Genomic DNA, 18,822 nt, shown 5'->3' with positions numbered 1-18,822 from the left:
TTCACACCACCCGCCCTCCTTCCACTCTACTTTTGGTCCTCTCCTTTTTATTACTCTGAGGCTGATGGCAGCGGTCAGAAGGAACTGGCAGGATTTTCGTGCCCCTCCCTTGGTCATGCGCAGTGGGGCCGGCACATGACTGGGGAGTGGGAGCGAAAATCCCTTTTGCTTTCAAGAGGAACCGATCAAGGTCGGCGCAGGCGCGTTATATCCCAGAGGTGTGAATGCACAGATGACCACTCAAAGATCATCAGTTACAGGTAAGCAATCTATTTTTCTGGCACCCAGGCCATATGTTTGACACCCCTGAACCACACCATATATCATACAGGCTCTATATAATCATACAAAAATACACTTTTGGTTCCTGGAACAAAAGGAAGGCTATATTAAGATGTTGACATTCCAGATTCTGATGGTATTACAAGAGGGAGACTAAGGAAAATAGCCAGTTCCCAGCAACCTCTCTTAGTTTTGTTCTTTAAAAGACATTTTCTATTCCCCCCCCCACTTTTATATTGGCAGATCAAAGCCTTGGAATTGAGCAAAATTGCCAAATCACACATGCACATTTGCATACTCTTGCTCTAGTGGAGCAAATCTTTGAACTTAACTTTGCTAGTGGAAGGGGTCAGTTTTGCCCAAATTCTCAATCCTTAATGCATTCCTCATTGCCGTGATGCATTTTGTTTCCAAGAATCCCCTGACTCTCAGCAGAGGAATTTTTGGGTATACAGCAGGCTGCTGGAGAAAGATGAGAGAGATTAACTTGCATGAGCTTCTTATGTTCACAGAAGTTTGGATCCTGCCCATTTGTACTATATCTAATGGCCAAATTGCATGGCTTGTATAGAACACAAAAGCAGCAGAACCATTTATAGAATCCTGGATGAGAAATATGTGAGGAAAGGATTTTCCAAATAATTATTTTCCCCCCCCACCCCGGTTCATTTTGGGGTCTCAGATTGTTCCCCCTTCATAGTCAAGTGCCTGTCACAGCAAAACGGTTCCAACTACAGACAAGGCTTGTGTTTATTTGAGGACTCCGTATCATTCAGAAAATATTAGCTTTTAAATTTGAAAAAGGCAAAAGGGAATAAGCCAACAAGGAAGGACTGAGCATGCTCATTGCCCTCAAAAGGTTGAGGAAACAATCAATGAGGGGGGGACAGAACTGGCCTGCTCAAACCAAGAGCTGCACTAGCCAAAATATTCTCTCTTCCACCACCATCCTCCCCAGTACTGCATTGCCCTTGCCTCCCCCCTTTTTTCCTTCCTGCCTTTGCTTTGGTAGGGTCCCTAGTGCTTTTTATCTTCTCAGCAAAGTTTGAACAGTACACAGAAAGTTAACTGCCTGGAGTCTTTTAAATATAAGTAACATACACCCAGTAATAAGCTGTTGGTTGAAGGGTTTTTGTTCATTTTTTTGTTTCTGTTTTGTTGGGGTTTTTTGCTTCCTGCAAAGAAACATAAACACAGCACTCATTTCTGGCAGGTTTTTACTGTCAGAGTTTCTCCTATTATATTTATCTTACAATTTGCCAGGGGGTGAAGTTATTAAGTTTTAGCAGCAGCCATCGATCAAGTTCACAAGTTAACACGATAAAGGCTCTGTGCCGTTCCGATCCGGGAAAATGATGATCCTCACTCGGTAATTAACTAAATGAGAAAGTTAAATCTTACTTGAGAGCTGGGAGAGATGCAAGAGAGGTGTTTGTCAGTTTCTCAGTGGAAATTAGAAGTAGTTTTTTTGCAATTCCCTAAGCTGCTGCTCTGTCATATTTTACATAAGCACTGGGAAAACGTCTTGTAATTAGTGCTGTCATGGAGAATTTTTTTTTGCTGAAGGATGTTGGAATAATTCATTAGATTATCAAGAAAGGCTTGTGTCCTGAAATGATTAGCACAGTGAAATTTAAACCATTAACGATAACAAGTTTAGAGCTTGCTGCAGTGCAGAGGCACCCGGGGTATGTCTGTGCCTATTTCAATCATTTCTTATAATTAAACATTATGTCCTCTCCCCCCACCTCCCTTCACATGGGCCCATCCAAAAATCCTGTTAAGGTGGCTCTCTCCAAATCAGCATGTTTACCAGCAAGGAACAGAAGCTACTCTAGATGAGAAATGCAGGAGGGTGTGGGACAATTTCTGTCCTGATTTTTTATTTAGAGTGCAGAAGACTACCAAAGCCCTAATTTGAGATCAAGGCTAGCATTGGGTGTTGCTTGCTTCCTTATGGGGAGTTAGAGATATGTATAGATTGCTCTCTAGTACTGTCATTGTGTGAGAACATTATGAGATGGTGGGACTGCTTGAACACATGGGTTCTGCTGCTCTCTCATATGTGCATTGCCTTGTAGTTGCATCACTGTGTAAAAAGCCATAATAAATGTGTGGGAGGGTGACACTGAACTTGCTTTATACTTGAAGTGCCCTGATTACAGAGCAGGGTGAATAGAATGGAGACAAAGGGAAGTGCATCAAATAGTGCAGAACAGGGATGGTGAGTGGAGAGTCCATCCCCATCCCCCCCCCCCCCCCCCCCCCCCCGTGCAAATCTGGAGTGTGTGCTGCTTTGGAAGACGCATGCTATTATATGACACTCCTTGGATCCTCTGACAAGAGGTAACTAGCAAAAGAGTTCCTTGATGATAAATCTGTGCATTATCGAGTTAATAATGCTTTATTAAACCCCTGAAATATAAAAACATATGGTACTGCTTTATGGGACCAGAACAAATACTGGGGAGGCATAAGATGTAGCTTCTCAGAATACTCAGATGCATCTAGTTAAACATGCTGTGTATTATCTATTAACGTAAATAGTGCTTGCCTCTGTAGCCTCCACCAGTGGCCAAAAGTATAATACTTCCTGGTTAAGAGAAAATGTTAGAGGGGAACTGTACCCAGTGATGTAATGTAGGGACAGATTACTCCTGGGAATTAAACTGTTTGCAGCTACAGTACAGAACTTTGTAATCAGTTTAATGGCCTGATACTCTGCATAAGCTCTGGCAAATGTGTATGAAATATGTTGAAAACTCATTTTTTATTTTTGGTATCAACTTGGGAGTCCAATAGAGAAACATGGCACAGAGCTTCTCTGCTCCAAAAAGGCCCCCACCTTCCCTTAATTTAACTGAGATTATGCCATACTGGGCCATGGCATAGATTCTTCCAAGGGGTTTTTGTGTGTGTATGTTTGTGTGATTTATTCTGGGATTAAACTTCTTGTCCCGGTACATTTGCTTGTTACTATAGGGGCCAGCCACAGTTGATGTTTTCCTTTCCCACTAATGATGGTTTACCTCTTGTCCATATTTTCTGTCATGCAGTTTATCTCTTGGTATGTAGTAGAGTTCATTTAAACATACTGCCTGCAAATAATTTGCATTACAGCTATTCCCATTATGCCTCCTACATTTCCTGTAGATGTAACAGGGAAGCATTTGGCCTTAACCCTTCCTACTAAGAGCTGATATATTGCTAGTGGCCACTATCAAGCAAGCTTGTTAGGCATGTGGATGGGCTTGTGCACATCCAGTAAAGCGTTAAAATATATGTTGCAGTGCCCAGAGTGCATTGCAAATGACCGGATTTTAAAAATGACTTGTAATATCAGTGGTGACTTCGGTGAAAGAAGTAAGATATTAAAGGAACATAGGAAGCTGCTTGATACTTTGTCAGACCATTGGTCTATCTACCTAAGTACTGTCCACTGAGTACTGAGATTTGGCAGCAAGACTACAGGGTCTTTTGGGAAAGACCACTTTCTGCCCTCCTCTTACTAGAGATCCTATGAAATGGAGATGCCAGATTTTGAATCTAGGATCTTCTGTATACAAAGAATATGCAAAAAGAATTAAGTCATAACCCCTTACCTAGGTCAAGCCACATGTTTTTGTTAACCTTGGTCATTTTGCCATAGGTTATGATATGGGGACTGAACACTGGGAAACTTGCAATCAAGTTAGTTGCCTCTTGGTAGTATTATAAACATAGAGTTGGAATTTTGTGACATGAAGCATGTTCTCAAGTACTGGCTAACTTTAGATCGGTTAATCCGTTTTACCTTAGTCTCTACTTTATTGTGCCTATAATATGGTTTCCATGTTAACTACTATAGCTAAACAATCTTGTAATAGACAGCTCAGCAGAAACATCTTTTGTCCTTCTTGAGATCAATAGAATGCCCTTGTGTTCAGTACTGTTCGATTTATCTCCAGAAGGCCCCACTGAGAGACCTCAGCAACACAGAGAGCTGCATCATAAGTTGAATTCTAACAGAATGAACAAGAACAACAAAAAAAGGTATAGGGCTAGATGGTGCTCATAGTCCCAGCAGGGCCTGTCTCACCTTAGAAACAGAAGCAGGAAAAGGTACATTAGCTGAAGTTCTTTGAGAAATACTGCTAATGTGAGATACCTCTTCACTGACAGTGGATTACGATGGATACTGAGGCAGCAGATTGATCTATCATCATTTCAACAATGTTCCAAACTTTCGAGCTAACCATTTTTAATAACTGTGCGCTTGCACATCATGTGTCTAACTGCACTTGATAGCAGCAGTCTTTAAACATATGTTTGCCCCCATTCACATGTAAAACACTGTTAGGAGAGGAAAACATGCTTTAAATGTCTGGCCTACATGGGAGTGCAAATAGGGGGTCCCAAAATGCACATCCTGCCTGATACAGCTCCCCACCACCACAGTCTGTCCCACCAGATACCCTTTTACCAAAATGTTAGGAATTAGGCATGAAAAGCACTTGGATAGTGGTGGGTGGTAGTAAAAGGCCATTGCTGCTGAACAGCTTGCCAGCTGCTCTCTGTTTCCACTGTCACTATGCAGTGTTGCCTGAGGACTGAGGGAACCCTCCTCAGTTACTCTTTAACACAAGATGCCCCTTATGATATGGTTTGTTGGAGCTGATTATATTGTTGTGAATTGTCTCAGAGTCTTGCAGTGGAGAAGCATAATATACATAAATAATGAGGGGGTGGTAATATCTCCTCAGTGGGGGGGTTACCAGAGGGGGTGGTAATATCTCCTCAGTGCTACTTCTTCAACTCAGTTCACCCCTTCCACATGCGCCCCTCCTAAGAGCTGCTTTGATCTAGGGTCCCAAGAAATTCTGAACACAGAACTTCAACATCATGTCTAGTCTGACCCGTAGAAATAAGTGGTAATCATTGATTTTTCAGAGATTCAGTCAATTCTGTCACTGTTATAAGCTTCCTCCTCCATTTCTGTGCAAGAGTGAACCAAATGATTTTTGTCTTTAGTCTGATTATTTCACCAAAATCCTATGGCGATTTTAAAAACATTTCAATGCTGTAGGTAGTGGGTGGGAAGACTGTGCTTTATGGTTTCTTGTAGAGATTAAAGGACAGGCAGTGAGGCTTGTCCATATAGGTTTAGAGATTTTTATTTTATTTTTTTGCAGCCATAAAGAGTTATACTGCCTAGAAATTGCACACCACCTTCCATAAACTGAAGCAGGGAGGGTTGGAATGGCTGGCCCAAAGCTACAAAAAGTAAAGAAAGTAACCAAATGGGGCATTTCGAGTTTCAGGCATCTCTTCTAATTGTACTCCACTCCCTCTGTTCTTCACGTATTGTTACGATCTTCATTCATTCCCTCCATCTCAGTACCAAGCAGTAGAGCATGCTCACTTCGATTGGGTCTCATTTGAGGTCATGCAAAGAAAGTGTACATGAAAGGGAAGAACAAAACAAGTGCTGGAACAGTAGAGGGTGGGATTTTCTTAACAAGATTCAAAATTTGTTATCCTGAGAGAATCCCTATCTGCACATAAAAGGTATTGCATCGGTTTTCAGAGGCAAATGCATGCTGACTGGTAGTGTTGTTTACCATGTGTTGTCTTGCTCTGTGGAATCACACACTAAAATTAACAAGTATAATATTATTTACATGATTACTTATGCAAGGTGGCCAAGGTCACCTGATAATACCAGGGATTGTATGTGCTTTTCAAAATTTTAAAATCTTAGTGTTCCATAAGTGCATTGAATTTTGCATGAAGCAAATGCGGACTTTAAAAAACAGGCCCTTGCTCTAGAAAGTCCTTGATCTTAAAAACTGCATCCGGATAAGAGTCCTCGGCCACCTGTAATTAGAGCCATTTAAACATTTCAGGAACTATATAAATCAATGGTGGAACCTCATTTGCAATACTGTGTACAGTTCTGTTCACCACACCTCAAAAAGGATATTATAGCATTGGAAAAAGGGCAGAAAAGGGCAACTAGAATGATAAAAGGGTTGGAACACTTGCCCTCTGAAGAAAGGTTAAAGCGCTCGGGGCTCTTTAGCTTGGAGAAACGACGACTGAGGGGTGACATGATCAAGGTTTACAAGAGTATGCATGGGATAGAGCAGGTAGTAAAAGAAGTACTTTTCTCCCTTTCTCACAATACAAGAACTTGTGGGCACTCAATGAAATTGCTGAGCAGTCAGGTTAGAACAGATAAAAGGAAGTACTTCTTCATCCAAAGAGTGATTAACACATGGAATTCACTGCCACAGGAGGTGGCGGCGGCTACAAGCATGGATGGCTTCAAAAGGGAATTAGATAAACATATGGAGCAGAGATCCATCAGTGGCTATTAGCCACAAGGTATAGATAGGAACTCTCAGTCTGGGGCAAGTGATGCACTGTATTCTTGGTGCTTGGGGGAGGGGGCAACAGTGGGAGAGCTTCTAGTGTCTTGGCCCCACTGGTGAACCTCCTGATGGCACCTGGTATTTTTGGTCACTGTGCGACAGTGTTGGGCTGGATGGGCTATTGGCCTGCTCCAACATTGGCTTCTCTTATGTTTTTATAGATTCATAGATTCATAGAATGTTAGAGTTGGAAGGGACCTTGCAGGTCATCTAGTCCAACCCCCTTGGATGCTTCAACACAACTGGTTGAAATCTGCAGGATTCCTTTTTTAAAAAACATCTATGTAGGCCTTCTTAAAACATAGATGTTTTACAAAATCAAAATAGCCCCTTGATAGAAATTACCAAATTTACAAAGTCAAACAAATACTGCAGAAGGGTTTCTAAATTTCTAATGTGATTCAACTTCTCATTCAGTTTTTCAATGTGGAAACAACGCACGTTTAAATGAGTTTTGGGGTTATCATCCCAGGATGGTTGATTAGTATAAAGAAGACATTAAGGGTAAGAGATTTAGAGATCCTTATTCACTTGGTAGTAACACTGTTCCCAGTACAAATTACTGCTTTGTCTTGCTTGTGTTCATACATTAAAGGCATATGGGTCTGAGAAAAGAGTAAGTAAAAAGGCAGACACTGGTGGTTTTAAAAACATGCTGGATGAAGACAGCCTGCTGTAAGATTGGCTGTGCAGCAAATGAAATGGGAAATGAAATGAGGTCAGGCTTATAAAATACACCATTTATCAACTATCTAAATCTTAATCCAGCGTTTCATTGGTTTTTTCTGTTCTGCAAACAACTGAACTGCTGTGCAGACAGCCACTGAATCCCTCCAGGCCAGTGTTCAATAGAGTCCAACCTTCATGGTTTAATGCCAGACCATCACCAGCAACATTAGTGCATGGAGAAACCAAGCATTTCTATGCTAAAGAACTATGTTTTATCATTTCCATAAAGACTGTTGAGGCTTCAACATATAGAGAACCCAATTTTGTTTATGTCTCTGATTTCAAAGCAGAATGTTTCTTTTGTAAGTCAAATGCTGAAAGACTACTATCAACGTGGGTATATTTTACATCGTGTAATATCTAATTGTGTCAGGATCTGAATCCTGGCAGTATGTGAAGACACACAAATCTTTCCATTTTTAAAACAGGAGATGTCAAGCCCTTATAACTGAGTAATAAAGAAATGAGTAGAGCCTCCCAAGTAAGAATAGGGTTTTTGAGGTTCCCGGTTATCTGAGGTACAGGTGTTCATTCATAAAGGATTGTGAGCTTTTGGTCAGTCTGTGATTTGCTGTGTACTCAGAACCACCCACTGTCTGTACAGTAGTTCAAATGCTACAGCTCCATCAGTGTGGAATTGATCCCAGCAATTGTACACTGAACTGGGTGATTCTGTGAGCTGTGAGTTGCTGCCTCATTGCACTGGCTTACAGGATTGGGACATTAACTTCCTTCTTTTTGTATCATCAGACATTACAATATTTTAGCAAGTCACTTATGTTTTGGGCTATTATTACAGTGTTTGTCAGAACGCTGAATCACGTCCTTGTGTCATTGTAAGAAAGGTTGGTTTTTCCAAAATCCTTAAATGTTTTTTATAGCCCAGGACATGTAGGTGTACAAGTTTGCGCTCTCTAAATGTATTTCAGTGTGTACTCTTTTGCTGAGAGAAAAGTTCTCCACTGAAAATGGAAATTGGCCTTCAGTTGTGCACATGGAGACATCAGAACCTAACTCACTTTGTTGGGCATGCAGTATGTCTTCCTTTCAACAGGATGCATGCATTTAAATCAAGCTAAATTGCTGCAAAAACTTTTGGACAAGTCTTCCTTCTTGACAGTAGATCAGAGGAGGCCATTGTTTTTGTCAAGGCTTGCCCTACCCTAGCCTGAGCCTCAGAAAAAGACTCCTCAGAAAGAGCTCCCCATGGTCCCCTCTGTGCCTAAGGCTTCAGCATTTGAGAGGCTCCAGCAGGAGGTCCCCTGCCTGCTCTCCAACAGCAGTTTCCCATTCAAGTTCCCCTAGAACCCAGAACCCAGAAACCCCTCAGTGGGCCTGTCTACCTTCTGTACCTGCAGTCTCTCTGCTAGGAGAAAACGGGGGGCAGGAGCCAAAGCCTGGTCCAGATGGAAGAGTGCACACTTGGCACTGGGGCTCTCACACTCTGAAATAACACAGAAGTCCAGTGGCATCTTAAAGACTAACATTTATTTCAATATGAGCTTCTTTGAGTAACAGCTCCCTTTTTCAGATATGTGAAGAGAAAATTCATGCTGGGAATTCTTCTTATGGGGAATATTACCAGGGAGGGGAGAACCAAGCCAGAGCGGCTTGATGAGAATTCCACCATAAAACTTTTCAGTTTCAGAGGAATTTGCATCAAGCCTTTATGCCTTGGCTCACCCTTGCCCTTGGTCATCCTTTCCATAAGAATTCCCAGCATGATTTTCCCTTCATATATCTGTCAGAAGGAGTGAGCTGTGACCCACGGAAGCTCGTGCTGTATTGACTCACTTTGTATAGTCTACCTTGAATCCCTGGAAGGCTGACTGTAAATAATGTAAATAAATAAATACAAATATTGAAATAAATGTTGTTAATCTTTAAGGTGGGGCTGCGGTGGCTCAGAGGTTAAGGTGCTGAAGCTGCAGACCAGAAGGTCTGTAATTAGGCAGTTCAAGACCCCAGTGCTGCCTGACGGAGTGAGCTCCCGTCTCTGGCCCCAGCTCCTGCCAACCTAGCAGTTCGAAAGCAAGAAATTGCAAGTGGATAAATAGATACCACTTTGGTGGGAAGGTAACAGCATTCCGTGTGCCTCGCCATTTAGTCATGCCGGCCACGTGACCATGGAAATGTCTTCGGACAGCGCTGGCTCTTTGGCTTGGAAACGGAGATGAGCACCACCCTCTAGAGTCGGATTCGACTAGCTTTTGAGAAAGGGAAACCTTTACCTTTACTAATCTTTAAGGTGCCACTGGACTTAATGCTGGGGGTGATTATTTACCATGCAAGTGGACCTTATACTTACAGCGTCTGTGTTCTGAAAGATGCTGAACAGCACTGAGGAGAAGTTTGTTCATTTTTTTCTGTGTCATATATGGTTTATTAATTGTGGCCCCAAAGCAAACAGAAGCAAAGTGTTAGAAAGGCAGCTGTTGTTGATGTTGTGGTTGTTCATGGGGACGTAGGAGCCTGATGGCAGTTTGGTCCATATACTGCTAGATAAGATATATTTGCTTTCTCCATCACCTGGGTGTGCACCTTCAAAATGCCTCTTCTTTCATTAGCTTCTAAAGACATCAAATTCTGTACTCCAAAAAATCATTTTTTTTCTTTCAATAGACAAAACTTGCCAATGGCACTTCAAGCATGATTGTGCCCAAGCAAAGGAAGCTATCCGCAAGCTATGAAAAGGAGAAGGAGCTGTGTATCAAGTATTTTGAACAGTGGTCAGAGTCCAACCAAGTGGAATTTATGGAACATCTCATCTCACATATGTATCACTATCAACATGGGCACATCAACTCATACCTCAAACCTATGCTACAGAGGGACTTCATCACAGCACTGCCAGGTATTTCAGTGGGACAACAGCAAGGGGAGAGCTAGTTCTGGCTTTTTCTTCCAGGATTTTGAGTTATGTTGGCAAACTTCAAATTGGCTGTATTGCAAAAGGCTGTGGGGTGTTTTTCATGATTGACATTTGATTCCTGATTGCCCACTTTCAAAGGAGTACCAGACTGTTAAATCAGGGGCAGTTATTTGTACTTGGACACGATCTTGTCTGTTTCTATTCCTGTATATATTTGGTTGTATTATATTTATAGTTTGCCAGGCGGCGGCAGCAGCATACACCAAACTGATACACAAGATAGATCATACACAAAATTATCCTAGAAATTCTTTCTGTCCCAGTGTTGGTGTTATGGGAAGGTGCTTTGTTAGGAAGGGTGATCTGTAGAATTAAAAGGGGAAAACTTTTGAGGATTTACTTGTGAAAACTGTTGCAGTTTTGTGTAGAATACAGGCACTGTGATAAACTTGCTATGGGTTACATAAGTAATCCTTTAAAAAACCACCTAAATATATGAACTGTTTGTTGAATGATAGGATTTAATAGCCTGTTTGCAAGAGACTGTAACGCCTTCTGTATAATCTGTTACTGACTAGAGTTCAATAACGTCCAGCTTTAAATGGGATTTAATTTTTTCTGCCCAAGCTGTTCCATGATCCAATTTCACAAAAAAGGTAATCCCATTTTGTTTTCCTTCCAGCTTCTGCACAGTAGTTTGCAAAAGAACAAGCATGGAAGGTTTCAGGGACTCCTTGGTCACAAGTGGTTTCTTTCTTGTCAAGTTTCTTAACAGCCAGGTTTATAGTACTGTGTTCTCAGCATCTGTTCGATGACTGTTTTTTGGAGGTTGTTCAAGGATTCATCATATAGGAATACTGTGACATCACGAAATTTATGTTCTATGGGAGTTTTCCCTCAGTGACCTTGTGACTTTGAATCAGTTGCTTTTCAGTTAACATGCATGCACATTCCAGTTACAGAACTGGGTCTTTTGGATCATGGAGTTTATCAGGGTTTAGAATGGGATTATAAAGTCCTCATTCCTGTATTGCCTTGACAACATATTTCTTCAATATTTAGAAGTCACAGAGTGAGGGAACTAAAGCAGAAGTTCTCTTTGGAATCCAGAGATTACTTTTCCTTGCCACAATTGTGATGTACAATGCAGAATAATCATTGTACTGTTATATAGCCATGCTGTGCCTGCAGATTGATTGGCATAGATAAAGTTTGTTGGGTTTTCATCATCTTCCTTAGCATTTTTTCTTTTCCTTCAACTTCAGCACCAGTGAAATATCAAATTTCACAACACCTAATACACTTTATATTTTTTAAAACCTCCTGAGCCCTTCCTTTCAGAGACACCTCCTGTTTACCTCCCCTTTTTTCTCATCTCATTTTTCTTCTTTCAGTTTTTGAAGTGCTGCTGTCTTACTGACTATTTTCAATTGTTAGGCTTTCCCCCATTGTCTTATATTTTAACAACTGTACCCATATGCTGTAAAGTCAGAGCTGTGTGATAAAAGTCACATTTTTTAAAAAAAAAAAGTTATGCTTAATGAATTTTTCCAGAGACCATGAAAGAAATGAATAGCCATGCTGTTACACCACTTTCATGTATGAGAAGCTCATTATGGGGCCCTTTGCTTGTCTGTTATCCGCAGCAGAGACTGGGTACAGGATGTCCTGCATTAACCCTGATAAGAGTCATCTGATAGGCTTCATTGTGCATCTGTCTGCTTAAGGGTAGGCATGTGACCTCGGTCAGCCCCAAATGCATTTACTGCTTCCTATACGCCACCTTTGCCACTGACAAATGATGCTTAGTCTTTGGGGCGGCTGTAACAAGATCAGGAAAAAGAGCACTTGATCTCTTTGCGGATGTTTGGTAGCTTTTTACTTGAAACCAAGAAAAGTTGCCTTTAATGCTAATCTGCATGCTTGCCTCTTTCCCAAGTGAAATTGGGCAAAAACAGATTTGAGCAGACAGCTGAAGTAGTTTTGCAAATAGATTGGGCAACCACTCAAAATACCCAAGGCCAGGTTCACACGTGCAAGAGAATGAGCTGATAATGAGGTAGCAGAGCTCTCATATTATAGAATGCACCATGTCAGAGTACAGATTGTAGATTCCAGTTTTGAGCGTTCCTTTGCACAAAACTCCCTGCAGATAGAAAACCAAACCAGCACAGCAAGCAAAGAGATGGAGTAGAAACTCCCCCCACCCCCACATAGGAGTTTGAAGGGAGTTTTTATCATAGGGAATCATTCCAAAATATGATCCACCCACCTCATTTTCCTGCATGTGGAACCAGACCTGTTAGCTCATGTCTACTAGACACCTCAACAACCTCTGAATTGTCCACTGTTTCCACTGATGATCTGCCTATTCTTTGCAGCAGCATCTCCCTAGTTTGAAAACGAATCTGTTTACCATATTTGTATCCCAGTCTTCCTCTTAAGGAGCTCAAGGTGATGCATATGGTATTTTAACCTCAAAACAAGCATACAAGGTAGGTTAGACCCAGGATGAACAACTGGCCCAAGGTTTCTTGGTGCGCTTCATGGCTCCATAGGGATTTCATCCTTTGTCTCCCCAGTCCCAGCTTGACACTAATTGCTACATTATACTTCAAACCTGTCCCCTTCTCGAAATCCATCGAAGGCATATTGCCAGCTTCCTGTGTCCTGTTTACATTTCGGATTACTGAGAATCATCTGTGAAACATGTATACTATAATGTGGCAGTATGTATGTATGTTCAGTTCAAATTCAAACCTCAGGAATCCAGTGCTTCCCAGCATGTTTCAAAAAAGATCTCCCCTTGGCCCTGACCTGGATAGCCCAGGCAAGCCCGATCTCCTCAGATCTCGGGAGCTAAGCAGGGTACAAATTAGTCAGGAGGACAGAGGTAGGCTTTATTCGGCCACCTCTCTGAATATCCTTCAGGCCCCCAGTAGGGGTCAGTCACCAGAGGTCACTGTGACTTCCAGGCGCAGACACATGCGCACGCGCACACACACACAACCCCCTCCCCAAATACCAAAAAGATCTTCCCTTGGTTGGTCTCTTCTTACCTTCTTATAAGTGAGAATCAGGCCTTACTATATGGCCTATAACTGGCGTATTGCGTCTCCCTCCATTATACCCTGTCTCTGCTTGCTCTCACTTGTTCTAAGATTACAGGAAGGCAATTTTCATCTGTAATTTGGTCAATTTATGTCTGAATCTCCTGCACTTCAGGCCCCTTTGTTCCCCTATGGTTAGGTTCAGGGCAGGGTTACATGCGTGGCTGTAGAAATGTCCTTCTAATATGCCAACAGAGTAACTGCATTAATACAAACACTTCAGGTGTGCTTCCAAGACACTGCAACCTTCTGGTGCAAATCTTTTTAATGCATGTATTTTGTAATCTAGGTAAAGCTTCCTGCTTCCCTGTTTAACACAGCATCTGCCTGTTTACTTGTCTGTCAAAATGCAGCTGTCAAAAGAGAAATGCCTTCTCAGCTACCTCTATCTCTGACGCATTACAACAGCAGTCAAGTGAAGCTTTATTAGTGAAACCGTCTTATTTTATAGTCCTGCTATTCTGAGGCCTCTGCATGATTGGGCATGAGTGGAAGGTAGTAAGCTTAATGAAGGAACCCATCCAGTTTGAGCAGCCCATGGTGAACCCAGTCAACACATTCCTATCACTTATATGCTTATGGGGTATTAACCAGCTTATTGCTGCAGTGTCCTTATATTTTAGTTGATTGTCGCCTTTCTTCCAAACATTTGTGAGACATGCTGGCAAATGTTTGCAATTTGAGGTATTTTGTTGCATGTTTTCTTCTACCTGACAAAATAAATAACACCAGTAAAACTGCTCTTCTTTTTTTTTTGCTTTCCCTGTCTCTTTCTGTGTGCAGGCAGCCTTACCACACATCTGTGCATATACACACACGCCCAAATACTATTTTCAGGTACCACTTCCCTTCCGGCTGCACATTAGGAATATATGTTTTCTGTTCTTCATTGCATCAAAAAGCTCCTGTTTTAACAAAAAGTAGCTTTTGGAATACAAGAACAGCTGTAGCAGCAGAATGAGAAATGGGCCTAATATAGCAGGTTTAGGGGGCTGCATCACCAAGTAGGAAAAGTCTTCTACAGAACATTTCCCTTGTGCTAAAATCTGCAGAAATAAACCAGACCAAATTGCTGGATCCTTCATTACCTTTAATGCTTTGTTGTTTCTTGTCCAAAAGAAGCTGCTGGTTTCTGAACTTCACAAGAGACTGATTTCTGCCCAGTCATCCCAGGTCTGCGCTGCACTAACAAGAACAAGCAACGGTGGGGCGGAAGATGTATTCTTAACAGACATGTGCTCCTGGTGAACTCCCCCTGTAATGGCAAGCTGCCTTTACTGTTTCTTTCAGCCCGAGGCCTGGATCACATTGCTGAGAATATCTTGTCATACTTGGATGCCAAGTCATTGTGTGCTGTTGAGCTGGTATGTAAGGAGTGGTATCGGGTGACGTCAGACGGCATGTTGTGGAAGAAGCTGATTGAGAGAATGGTCCGGACAGACTCACTGTGGAGGGGTTTGGCAGAGCGGAGAGGATGGTAAGAACATCTCATGTGCAACTTTTCCATGCTCTGTAAATTAAACAGGTGCTAGTGATGCCTTGTTTCAAATGGGGTTTCTATTAATGGCGTGGCCATTAGTTTGGCAGTTTATATTACTTGAAAGTGTGGGAGTATGGATGCAAGCTCAGATATATCTGGTTCGAATATATACCTCCAAAATACCTTAATAATATATTCAGTTACGCGGAATGGTGTTCAGGATTCTTGGGAATCTTAGTGTCCAGATCCTGTATATTTCTGAAAATATTCGGGAATATCTGGGGCTGGCATTTTAAGAATCCCAAGCCTATTTTTTCCCCCTTTAACAAGTTTCCTGGGCAACAGGAAGGTGGTTCCTGACCAGCACAAGTCTTGGGTGGCTTCCAGCAGTGGTGCAGGTCTGGCTGGCTTCTTCTTCTTCCCTCCCTCCCTCCCTCCTTTGAGGGGGTGGGGCCATTTACCAGGGCCATTTTTTCCTCCCAGTCTGCATCCCTGTAAGTAGGGTGGCAGGGGCATTTTTTCAGGGGCCCATAGAATTGGACCCCTTGGTCCAATTTACTTGAAGCTTTAGTGGACAGGCAGCACTAGCACCCCTGGAATTTTGATGTAATTTGGTTGGAAAACAGCTACTCCAACCCACACACACACACACCCCAAAAGTGCAGCAGCTTTCTGCATTTCTTGAGGGGCTGGTTGTGTGTAGTATCTTTCTTTCCTACTAGCATCAGTATCCTTTTTGAACGGAAAGGTAGATGTGTTTTCACATGTTACATATACAGCAGGTTACTTTGTTTTCCTCCGCAGATTTATTCAACTGGAGATCAGTTTAATCTTAGCTATCAAGCTCAGAATACAGACCACTGAGGATAGGCACACCAAAACACAGATAGATTAATTAATCAGATGGAGCAGTCTTTCCATTATGCAGGACTTGCCGAAGTCTAGAGAACCTCTGTTAACATTTCATTAGATGTTTCCCTCTCTGGGGTAATCTTCTTAATACATAATTTTCCATCCAAGGAGCCTCCCTAGACTGTTGTCTGTGAGAAAGCTGGGTATGAATTTTTCATAAATGAGACAAAAGTGACAGCTAAGGAATTTTAACTGCTATTAAAAAAATAAAATCCACAAACATGCAAGTACAAATTCTTTTAAGGGTTTTGACATTAAGAGTATGCTGTAGTTTAACAGATTATGAATACAAATAACACTTGTGAAATATTTTTAGAACTTTTAAATGATCGAAAAGACAGCAGCTCTGTTTCTAATATTGACTCAAAGTACCTTCCAGGTCAGCGTTGGGCAAATGAGACTCAGCATGAGTCAGATATAAGATGAACAAACCTGTGGAATCCTTGGGCTCATGTCCTGTCACCCACTCCCTCTTACTCTTAATGAAAGACTTCCAGATCTGTGGTTGCCCACATTTTGTTGTAGCATCACATCCATAAATTATTCTTTGCTGTCCTCCCTGCAAACCAGGACACACAAATCTGAGGGATTCCCTTGGCTAATTTCTATAATGGCCAAGCCATGGTTTAAGTCCTTATATTTGAACCGTGTCACATCACTGGTTGCTGCATTTCCAGACATGGAGTAAAGAATAGTCAGTTTCCTGTCAAACACCAAGCTTTGTGTTCCAGTACCATTACAAACCATGGTCTGTTTTGAAATGGGTGTTGACCACCAGTTTGGGTGGCAAACTGGCTACATTGTGAGGTTGTCTTGTGTTACACACTGAAGTAATGTCTCCCCCCAGTTGTAAAGTGGCTAAGCTTTGTATGAGTGGGGCCACTTAATTCCCCATAACCATCCCCATTAGATATCTGTACTGGGTTACATTTGAAAGATTGCAATAGTGGCTACTGAGGAGCATTACAAATATTCAGTACAGAAAACTGGACTATGACATACTTTTTCGTCTCTGAGGGAAGCAGTGTTCCTGTACTGCTGTACCTCCTTAACCTTTCCCAATGACCTATTGTGGGTTTTTGCTTTTGTTTGCAATTACTTATGCAGTTCTGTCAACTCCTAAATGTTCTTTTCCATAGTTAAATGATATGGACCAAGTTAGACAAAGGAAAGACATGAGAAGATCATTTCCAACTCTCAGTTGAGTTCCATTTGTGCAGTTTTTGGTGGCTCACAGTTAACACACAAAGCAGCACACTGGCAAAGTGAGTGTGCCGTAATGGGAATGTTTTGTTTGTACACACCTTCAGGATTCTAACAGAAATGTCTTTCCTAAACTTCTCTTCCACAGGTTCAGTGGAGAAATAATACATGCCCTTTCCTTGAGTCTTAGGAAGTAGGGAATGAAATAATTATGGTACATTCTTAGATAGTAGTTCAGTATTAGAGCTGTCTTTGATTTTCACTAGGGACAAATCACTGTAGCAACAAGAGCATCTCCTTCTCTGTGTCAGTCTGTAGTGGGTACAATCATGGGATGCTGAACTACAACCACAATCGGGGAGAGGGAGTTACAAGACCATACTGGTATATTATGAATCTCAGAGACTGCTATATTGAGTTGATCCCCCCCCCCGAAACTGAATATTTTAAAAATCTGTCTTTTTTTAATCATTTAAAATAATTGTTTTATTTACAGATCAGCAGTCTAAGAAGACCAATATATTTCAATTGCAAAAGAATATGCAAATATCCTAATATTATCCTGACATGTTGTACTTTATCATTCTTCCAAGCACCAAAACATCAACTAATTAATAGAGCCAGCACAGTGTACTGGTTAGAGTGTCAAACTGTAAGATCTGGGAGACCATGGTTTCAATCCCCACTCTGCCATGGAAGCTTTTTGGGTGACCTTGGGCCAATCACATACCATCAGCCTAGCCTACCACACAGGATGGTTGTGAATATAAAGCAGAGGAGAACAAAAGCCCAAATGCTAGAATACCTGAGCATAACTTGTAAACATGCTGATAAGAAATCATCTGGAATATTAATCCTTTGTTTCATCGTTTCTGTTCTTCACAGCAATAAAGAACTCATGACTTTGCTATATAACTGCCAGAAGATGTTCCTGTAACACCCTCTCCCCTAGTCACTCTGTAGTGTGATAAAGGGAACTGTTGTTTTGAGGTTGGGAGATATGGTGTTTAGGTGCACCCCAGAACAGAGCCATTTGGTTAAGATGGATCGTGACAGAACTTTTCCATTTGTATATAATGTAATCTGTGAAATCCAAAACTGAATTCTGGAATAAATTATAACATTTTTACCCAGGTTTGAGTTGAATATAACCATACAAGAGTCAGATCCTTCACTGGGGTCTTTAACCTTTGGATCCTGCGCTTAACCCTGCACATGCCCAGAGCACCTTACGCACAAGGGCGCTTTAGAGGGCCAGTTTGGTGTAGTGGTTGAGAGCAGTGAACTCTAATCTGGAGAACTGTGTTTGATTCCCCACTCCTCCATGTGCAGCCAGCTGGGTGACCTTGGGTCAGTCACAGTTCTCTCAAGAGCAGTTCTCTCATAGCTCTCTCAGCCCCACCTGCCTCACAGGGTGTCTGTTGTGGGGAGAGGAAGGGGATTGTAAGACGCTCTGAGACTCCAAGTGAATGCTGGGGTATAAATCCACCTCTTCCTCCTCCTCCTCCTCTTGATGCTTCTCAGCAGAATTCCAACATAAGGGAAAGATGCATTAAAAAACCTGTCAGTATGTATTGTTGTAGTGCAGCAGCAGATGGAAGAGCAGAGAGCTCGCCTAGGCTAAATGCCATGCCTCATATGCCAGGATTATACTCTGAGGCATTTGTGCCCATCTCTGCTTCATAAGGCATATTGCCAGGCTGAAGAGTGGTTAGTACGCCCATGGTGGGGTTTACTAGCTTCCGCACAGTGTTTGGTGGCTCCTTAACTTTAGGATGTGGAATTAAAAATTTTTTGTTGCACAGCAGGAAGTGATTGCAG

General features: G+C 41.9%; 1 protein-coding gene across 6 annotated transcripts in view; it reads left to right on the top strand.

Annotated features, from left to right (window-relative positions):
- Positions 1-18,822, top strand: part of BTRC (beta-transducin repeat containing E3 ubiquitin protein ligase) — a 203,068-nt gene that overhangs the window by 159,241 nt on the left and 25,005 nt on the right. For all 6 annotated transcript variants that reach the window (XM_015415946.1, XM_015415944.1, XM_015415945.1 and 3 more), the window contains 2 exons: positions 10,047-10,278; positions 14,697-14,883. In XM_015415946.1, the coding sequence (XP_015271432.1) occupies positions 10,047-10,278; positions 14,697-14,883 (419 nt within the window). The remainder of the gene's footprint in view (positions 1-10,046; positions 10,279-14,696; positions 14,884-18,822) is intronic.

This window comes from Gekko japonicus, unplaced genomic scaffold (genome assembly GCF_001447785.1).
Source record: "Gekko japonicus isolate JY-2015 unplaced genomic scaffold, Gekko_japonicus_V1.1 scaffold59, whole genome shotgun sequence".
NCBI classification, from domain to species: Eukaryota; Metazoa; Chordata; class Lepidosauria; order Squamata; family Gekkonidae; genus Gekko; species Gekko japonicus.
The sequence above is the reverse complement of the archived record's forward strand: the minus strand, read 5'-3'. Positions and strand labels throughout refer to the sequence as shown.